The sequence below is a fragment of the Sinocyclocheilus rhinocerous genome, unplaced genomic scaffold (genome assembly GCF_001515625.1).
Source record: "Sinocyclocheilus rhinocerous isolate Xijiao unplaced genomic scaffold, SAMN03320098_v1.1 scaffold4026, whole genome shotgun sequence".
Taxonomy (NCBI): Eukaryota; Metazoa; Chordata; class Actinopteri; order Cypriniformes; family Cyprinidae; genus Sinocyclocheilus; species Sinocyclocheilus rhinocerous.
In genome coordinates, this window is record NW_015627259.1 from 22,647 (window position 1) to 32,056 (window position 9,410).

Genomic DNA, 9,410 nt, shown 5'->3' on the forward strand with positions numbered 1-9,410 from the left:
TTTTCAAATAAAATAATGGTTTTTTTTAAGAATTAAAAATAATCTGATTTTGGAGTTGCAACCATGCTTGGGACGGCCCACATAAACGAGCAAAAATGCTTTACATGTCTTGAAATAATAATTTCTAAACATTAAACATTGGCTGTCAGTCTTTATTCACCTGTTTCTCGTTGTTTCTCATTAAAATTAAAAACTGCTTAGCGTGTGCTCTCGGGACTTTTATTTTGGCGAGTTGGTGTGACGTCATAAGGCAGCGCCGCGCGTCTGTGATTCGGCTGAAGAACTGTTTTAATCGTAATTCATTTAAACTGTTTAAACCGATGCAAGTGATTTAGTGCATTGCGTAGTTTTACACAGTGTTGCCAGGTCAGTGTTTCTCAATCTTTTTCTGCCATTCCCCGCTTTGGAGAATATTTCTGAGCCCCACCTGTCCTCAACAGTTACTGTTAAATGTATTAAAACTTTTATTTTGTTAACATCACATTTTAAACACATAACGACATTAAAAACTTTCAAATAAGAGAACATAAAAGTGCAATTATATTATCACTTTGCATGAAATAAGACTTGAAATTAATTTGCCTTTCTGTTAATTAATCTCATATTAATCGTGTGTGTAAACCTATTATAAAGATGTTGGTTCTTAAAGAGGAGAGTGAAGATGTGAAGATTGAAGACACTTTCAGAGTCAAACAAGAAGATACTGAGGAACAAACAGGTTGGTTTCATTCTCAAAGCTGCCATTCATTATTACAAGTCTCACGTTAAATTTGGGGAAATTACACAGAAGTAGCCTGAACAAAACAATTATTTTGTGTAACATAGGCTACCCAGTATCTACTTCTGAACTCAAAACAATGAAAACCATTTTTTCTATTACTTAAATATTATATATTTTGTATAAAGTTAAAGTCGAGTTATCTACGGAAGAGGATTAGGGCCAAGCAATAACAAACAAAAAAATGAATAAAACCATGTTGAGATTAAAGTCATTGTAATGCTAAATTAAACTAAATTAAATTCTGAGAAAAATGTCGAAATGAAATGTTGAGAATAAATTACATTTTGAGAAAAAGTCAAAATAAAATTTTTCATATTTTTAATTTTTTATATGCGAAGATGCGTTCTGTGTGAACGGCCCCTTACTTTGCAGAAACAACACAAATCCACCGTTTAGTGAATGTTTTGTCGTATTGCATTTTTTTTAAACTCACAGTCTCCATATCAATTAGAGTTTAGGAACCGGTTTAGGAAAATATGGTCAATATTCAATTAATTGGCAATATAGTTTTATTTTTATAAGGAGCACTTTCTGTGTGAAGTTTGCATGTCTTCCTCGTTTTCTCTGGGTGCTCCTGCTCACATTTCTTTTGCACATAAGTACTTCATAAAATTAATTTAGTAAGAACAACAAAAAACAAGTAAAAAACACTTGTTTTCCAAAAGCAAGAGATCAGATGATCAAACGCATTTATAGCATATTTTGTGTAACATGGTTGCTATTAACATTATTACCTTAAAGGGATAGTTCACCCAAAAATGAAAATGTGATGTTTATCTGCTTACCCCCATGCGTTCTCAACAGCCGACGCGTCTTCTTCTTCTTCTTGCTTTACGGCGGATCGCAGACTTATAAGTGCATTACCGCCACCTATCTCTCAAATGGACCATTGACACTCTATCTACAATCTCAATTAGGAGATTTGGTAAACATCACATTTTCATTTTTGGGTGAACTATCCCTTTAAGTTCTAGATCGAGATGTGTGGAATAGGGGGTTACAACTAACATGTCAGTTTAGTCAATTTCAGAAAAGTGTATTGCATGTCTCCTTAATACAACACATCCGATTCAACTCGTAAGGTCATAAGCAGAGACTCCAGGACCTGAAATGGGACAAAAAAAGGGGGAATTAAAATGTAGTGTTTTGGAAAAGCTCCAGAAATGGTTAATTAAAGCAATAAGCCCAGTGAAGCCGTGGTTTACGGTGGATTTATAACAGCTAAGGGGCGTTGTTAGGCACGACACGAAGCTTCGAACGCGGCTCAGCCAATCAGAATCAAGGACCGGAACTCTCCGTTTTATAAGGTTTAATAACTGCCAGCTTACATGTTTTTGGGACTTAAAACTGAGGAGTAAACAATATCGAGACGAGTTTCTGGGAATACAAGAAGCACCACGGTTTTGATGTCTGTTGCTTTGTGACATGAAACTGGTCCAAACTTGTATTTTTTTCCCCCTTTAGACCCGATGCCACTGAAAGAGGAGAGTCGCGAACTGGATGAAATAGAAGAGAGATGTCAGCATGAGAAACGTCATGCTTTCGTAACTGAAGAAAACTCTATTAGCTGCTCACAGACTGAACAGACCACAGTTCAGAAGACTGAGACTGGAAGTAAATTCACTTGTCAACAGTGTGGAAGGAGTTTCGCTGCAAAAGGAAACCTTAAAGTCCACATGAGAGTTCACACTGGAGAGAGACCTTACTCGTGCGCTCAGTGCGGAACGAGTTTCACACGCAAAGGAAGCCTTAATGCACACATGAGAACACACCCCGGAGAAAGCCCTTACATCTGCAAACTATGTGAGAAGAGCTTCTCACGGAAAGAAAGTCTTAAAGCCCACATGAGACGTCACGCCGGAGTCAAGCCGTTTACATGCGTTCAGTGTGGAAATAACTTCACGCGCAAAGAATCGCTTAAGTACCACATGAGGATTCACACGAGAGAGAAGCGTTTTAAGTGTCGTCAGTGTGGGACGAGTTTCAGCGACAAAAATCACCTTAAGGATCATGTGATGACTCACGCTGGAGAGACGCCGTTCATGTGCGATCACTGCGGAAAGACTTGCTCAAACAAAGCAAACCTCGAAATTCACAGGAGAATTCACACCGGAGAGAAGCCCTTCACCTGCCCTCAGTGTGGAAAGAGCTTCACAGCCAAAGGAAACCTTCAGACTCACATACGGATTCACACCGGAGAGAAGCCTTACACGTGCGCTCGGTGTGAGAAGAGCTTCACATATCAGAGAGACCTGAAACGTCATGTGCAAGCTCACTCTGGACAGAAAGTCGAGGATTCTGAGTGTTACGGGAAGGTTAGGAAAAATCACCTGCGCGCTCACTCCGGAGGAAGCCCGTTTAACTGTGCGCTGTGTAATAAAAACTTTCTTTTGCCAACACACTTGCGGATACACCTGAGAAGACATGCATACGCGAGACCTTATTTTTGTTCTTTGTGTGGAAAGAGTTTTAGATGGCTTGGTAGCTTAAAATGGCACCAGAAAGTATGCATCTGTGCAAAGTTAATTTTGATTGTGTAGAGGCGTTTGCTACAACTCTGATTCCGTGTAATACCTCAGAGTCTAAATATTAGACGAACACAGCCCCATCTTGCTGTGAAATCCCGCAATGTAGATTATTTACTGTAAATAAAAAGGACAAACTGAACGAGTTAATGAATTAATTGCACTGCATTGTAGGGCTGGGACAATAAATCGATGCATCGCGATTCGGAGATTTTCGGAATGCATCGTGATACTCTCTGGAATCGATTCTGAGCTTAGTTTTTAACAGCAGATGGCGCTCTAGGTTAGTTAAGTTAGTGGTTAAATGTACTTGCGGGAGCAATATCTTCAATAACATTCTTATTGACTTTTCCAAACTCCCTGAAAACTGCAGTTATAAACCCCTTCTGAAAAAGAGCAATCTTAAAAACATCATATTGAGTAACTACAGACCAATATCAAATCTTCCTTTCATAGGCAAGATTATTGAAAAGGTTGTTTTTAATCAGCTTAACTACTGCTTAAACTCAAATGGATACCTGGACAATTTTCAATCTGGTTTTCGACCGCATCACAGCACAGAGACAGCGCTCATTAAGATAATAAATGATATTCGCTTATAAATGTAGCATGGTATATAATTTTTTGGACATTTTATATAATGTCCAAAAATATACATACCATATATATATATATATATATATATATATTAAAGTATACATGCAACTTTAGTAGATCTGTGAGTGTGTCTGTGACACACTGGAGGATCCAGAACGCTGCTGCCAGAATTCTGACTAGAACCAGAAAATCTGAGCATATCACACCAGTCCTCAGGTCCTTACACTGGCTTCCAGTTACTTTTAGGATTGATTTTAAAGTACTTTTACTCGTTTATAACTCACTCAATGGCCTAGGACCTAAATACATAGCAGATATGTTCACTGAATATAAACCTAACAGACCACCCAGATCATTAGGATTGAGTCAGTTAGAAATACAGTTAGAAATACCAAGGGTTCACACAAAACAAGGGGAGTCCGCTTTTAGTTATTATGCCGCCCGCAGCTGGAATCAGCTTCCAGGAGAGATCAGATGTGCTAAAACATTAGCCACATTTAAATCCAGACTAAAAACTCATCTGTTTAGCTGTGCATTTGTTGAATGAGCACTGTGCTACGTCCCAACTGACTGCACTGTATTTTATGTATACAGTGTAGTCTTAAGTTAAAGACTTAACTGTTTTAATTCATTTTAAATCAATTTTAGATTATTTTAAAAGTTTTTAATTCCCTTGTTTTATTGTTGTTATTATTTTAATTCCTTTTATGTAAAGCACTTTGAATTACCATTGTGTATGAAATGTGCTATATAGATAAACTTGCCTTGCCTTGCCTTGCACATCCGCTTTTATGCTTTTTTGATGTGAGATTTATGTAACCTGAATGCTGAAAGGAAGGCTCTCCAGAGGATCATCACCACAGCCCAGAAGGTAATCGGTTGTCCCCTCCCCTCTATGGAAGATTTACACAGTTCCCGCTGCCTCTTGAAAGCTCCAAAAATTCTCAAGGATCCATCTCACCCAGGACATTCTCTTTTTGAATTGCTACCTTCGGGCAGACGGTACAGGGTTCTAAAAACCCGAACAAACAGATTAAGGAATAGTTTTTATGCTAAAGCTATTTCTTTTTTAAATACTGCAAAAAATTAAAATTAACCATCATGTGTGTTGAAGACATGAAGTGTCCATCTCTGTTGATTGTAAGATTAATAGTTTACATGCCAAGCCATATCTGTTTTAAATACTGCAATAACTTAACTGATCATTATGTGCAAGATTGAATGAGTCGTGCAGCTTTGTTGAATGTGAGATCTGGTTTTGAATACTGCAATAACTTAACTGAACATTTTGTGTACTGTTGAACTGAATGTGAGACGTCTTTTGTATGTAATGTTGTGTAATAGATCCTGTCATCTGTGTACTATTTATTAGATTATTGATTAATTCAATAATCCCTATGCACCCAAAGGATTGCATTCAATTTCGTTGTACCTGTACAATGACAATAAAGTCATTCATTCATTCATTCATTTAAACACAGCCCACTGTGAACATCCTTGTAATTCGCTTCAACCTTTTCGAACTTTATGAATGATTATTTTAGGTTCAAGTGGTGCGTGTGTAAGGAACTGGAAGCAAGCAGAATTCAGCTGTTTCTAAAGCACGCTGTGCCATCTGCTGTTAAAAACTAAGCTCAGAATCGATTCGAGAGAGAATCGCGATGCATTCCGATAATCTCAGAATCGATGCAGAATCATTTCTCGATTCGCGATGCATCGATTTATTGTCCCAGCCCTACTGCATTGTTTGATTCATCTTTAATGACAAAATTCACATGTTTTTAATCTGGACCTGACATCAGGATTTCAGTCTGGATCTTATTTTATGTTCCAGCCTTTTGCTAAAATGCTTTAACCCCCTCCCCAAGCACTTGAAAATATGTTTTCCAGGAGTTAGAACTGCGCTTAGGGCCTGTTTACACCTGGTCCCTCCATGTTTTTTCTCTGATTGGATAGCTATCCGATCGTGAAAAGACCCAATGTAAATGCTTTCCGAAACGCTTTGGAGACAGATTTAAATCTGATTGCTCACACCGCTTCAGAACGTGGTCTGGGATGCATTCCAGTTGAAACTAGACAAGTGTAAATGCATCTGGTTGTTGACGCCACATACGTCAGCAGGTTTTATTCCGGGTTAGAGATTGTAAACCCAAACTGGACCAATCAGCCGTGAGCAAAGTGACATGAATCTAATGCAATAAGCCACTCCCCCTGGATCTCTCGCTCCAAATTAAAGCAGTTTAGAATTCTAGAGACAATTGCCCGACTTTTGTGGCTACCTATTTATTATATTGTTTTATTATTTTATTATTACATTTATATTATATTAAAGTTATTTATAATTCATATAATATATTTATATAATTAATACATGCACTAGCAATTCATTTTGAACTTTAGATTAAAATGTTTGCATATAGATAAGCGTTAATATGTATAAATATGTTTTCATTTGAGCTCTTTGTGAAACTATGAATTATTAAATTCAGTTGATTCTTTAAAGTATTTTCTTTTCTCAAAGTTTTGCTGCAGCGGCAGTGTTTTTTCTGCCTTGTAAATGCATTTAAATTCATTATATTTTTAATAACGACATCTCTGGGGCATGTTTGGGATTTTTTACAGAATTAGGCAAGCCTAAATTTAAAAGTATGGAGACAGATCAGCCTCAAAAATAACACATTTGCAAAACAAAATTCATAAATGCACAGCACAATTTACATTTACAAAATCCGATTCGTAAATTCAAAACACAATTCATAAATACACAAGTAAAAGCATAAATATTTCCCCAAATGCTCACACAATTGCATCTTACCTAAATAAATTTAAAATGTTTACACAAATATGTATATATAAATTTCTAAGAGAGTTGTAATTGATCGTAATTTTATGATCAACACAAATAAGTTTTTTGTTTTTTTTGAGTCAGTTATTTAAACCCAAACTATTCGAAGTCACTTACCTATTATTACCAATAAAATACGATTTTTACAATGTGTTACATTTGACAAAAGAATGTTCAAAAACTTTATCACCTTATCAACTTGACTCATTTCATGTAATATATAAGCAAAATGGCAGATTGAGGGAGCAGTCCTTGCATTTAATTTTACACAACGTTACTAAACTCCAAGAAGATAGCACCACTCTCCCATTGATTTGGCAGATGTGGATGAGGTCCTGGACTGAGTGGCCAGCTCAGACACAAGTCTCTTTCCAAATTCCTTTTGGCTGAGAAGACTTGTGGTTTGAGCTTCTGACAGATGCTGGTGGATAATAAAAAATGAAAAAAAAACTAAAAAACATTTTTTGGGGTTTTGTGCAAGACATTATAGTATCCAATTAGTGCATTGAAAGATCCACACCTCCCATATATTTATTATAGTCCTTCACTGCCGCTGGAATTGGGATCCGGCACCTTTCCCAAACACCTTTGGGATTCTTGACACGCCTCAAGACTGTATCATCATCATACACCTTGTGCATCGTCGAACACTTCGTAACCTCTTGTGTGTCGATCCACTGCATGAAGAGAAGCTATGGTTCCCATTTCAGTTCTGTGACTGAGATCATTTACTTTAATTCTGGGGAGGCCCTGGCGGTTGGTGCATATTGTGCCAAACGCCAGTGTCTTCATAGCCAGTAAGTCCAGAAAAAGCTGGGTTAGGTCCTTGTGGTTGAGGTCTTGCTTCATCCTCCTCTGCTGCATCCACTTCTGGATCAGGCAGTTTTGCCATTCTGCACATGTTGTGCAAGACAGCTGTGGCTTTGATGAAAAGAGCAACCTTCTCTGGGGAATATTGGAGGTAACCTCCACTAGTGTCATGGCATCTACATCTAAAATATATTAATGGCTTTTTCACTTTAGCCATTTTTAGTTGTCTGTTTACTTTAAATGATGTCTATATAAATAGTATTCTTCATTAAGTAAGTTCTTCATTTTCAATTATTAATAAATGTAATGCCATTGTTGGACAGCGCAATTGTAAGCGGTTTTTCCGTTAGCTTTCAAATAATTTTGAAGTTAGGACAGCTGTGAGATGTAGATGTTGGAGCCTTTCTAATTAGTTCAAAGAGATAGAAGACAATTCTATCATCATTTACTTACCCCTGTTATTTGAAACTTATTTGAGGAGATGTTAGGTAGAAAGTTAGACATAAAGAGCCATGAATAAAGTGTGACTAAATGTTTACTTCATCCCTTTAACATCACTAAATCATGTACTGAAAGATCTTACCAAGCATGATCAGCCTTGGAGTAGAAAGAAGTCAAGCCTGGTTTTTGCCAGGTTTGCCAGTTGTTGTGACCTACACACACACACACACAAACCACACAGTTTTTCTAAGTGTCAGTTATAGTAATCATTCTTTTAAGTGGGCCATCAACACCAGGACAGCTGCATCAGTAATGTTATTCGCATCTGGCACAGCAGCAGAAAGCGCAGTAACGTTATTATCTACACAGATTTCTCAAAATCACATTTATGCTTCCTACTAAGGTGTGCTGAAAATGACTACTTCACTCTACTTTGGCATGATTCATAAATGCATATTATTTCTCAAAAGGAGTTTGCAGACGAACATTGCGGGTTTTACGCTAGCAGTAAATGCATGCTGTACATTTATACACTTATATATGGGTAGCGCCAAGCGATTACATAGCGATTACACAGCTAAGACACTTAACAAGCATGCAAAGTTTCACAGAGATCTGACCATAGGTGGCGCTATAACAGTCATAACTGTTAAAAATCATCATATTTCTTTGGTAAATTACCTGCTTTTGCCCAAAATGCTATTTTTAATCATAGATTTAAGTGGTTACAGCCATGTTAACAAAATCTTTTTCCTTATGTGCTTAAATGCCTTAACTGCTTGAACCCCGGTAATTGCTGCTTGCAGCTATATTTTATTATTATTATTATTATTTTGCTTTTAATTAAACCAACAAATAACCCCTAAAATTACACTGACATAAAATATGTAATGAAAAAGCAGGACTATTGTACATACATTTGCAGGCGCGAGGTGTGTGAGTCTTCCTTTTCTTTTTCTTCTTCTTCTTCTTCTTCTTTCTCCAAGCAGAAAAAAAAAACCTTTCTGTCATTGGTCAGGTTTCCCGCTCATTTTTTTACTGTATTTGGATTTACAGTAAATGAAAAATACTGTATTTTAATGGCGCCAAGAGGATATTTCCCATAATGCAATTTTAAAATACAGTAACATACTGTGTAACTGTTTTACAGTAAAGTACAGTTCATATTACAGTTAAATACTGTGTAATTTACAGAAATCGCTAACAGTGTATGCTGATGACCGCTGAAACGGTAACAGCGTTAAGACATGTTTTAGCCAAGTTATGGCTATTTTATGGCGCTTTTCCACTGCGTGGTACGACTCGGCTCGGTACGGCTCAGTACGGCACGGCACGGTTTGCGTTTCCACTGCAGTTTAGTACCGCTTTAGAGTGGGCGGGATTATTCACATGTCGTTACAGTTGCGGCGCC

At 37.2% G+C, this 9,410-nt stretch overlaps 1 protein-coding gene across 3 annotated transcripts; it reads left to right on the top strand.

Annotated features, from left to right (window-relative positions):
• Positions 1–216: 216 nt before the first annotated feature.
• LOC107726499 (gastrula zinc finger protein XlCGF8.2DB-like) lies at positions 217–3,431 on the top strand. Of its 3 annotated transcripts, none has more exons than XM_016536127.1 (3): positions 217–285; positions 634–718; positions 2,246–3,431. In XM_016536127.1, the coding sequence occupies exons 2-3, from the start codon at positions 634–636 to the stop codon at positions 3,319–3,321; spliced, it is 1,161 nt and encodes a 386-aa protein (XP_016391613.1). In that variant the 5' UTR covers positions 217–285; the 3' UTR covers positions 3,322–3,431. The 3 variants fall into 3 exon arrangements, with proteins under 3 accessions (XP_016391613.1, XP_016391599.1, XP_016391607.1); XM_016536113.1 differs by having other exon boundaries at positions 257–366; XM_016536121.1 differs by lacking the exon at positions 217–285 and having other exon boundaries at positions 569–718.
• Positions 3,432–9,410: the final 5,979 nt, after the last annotated feature.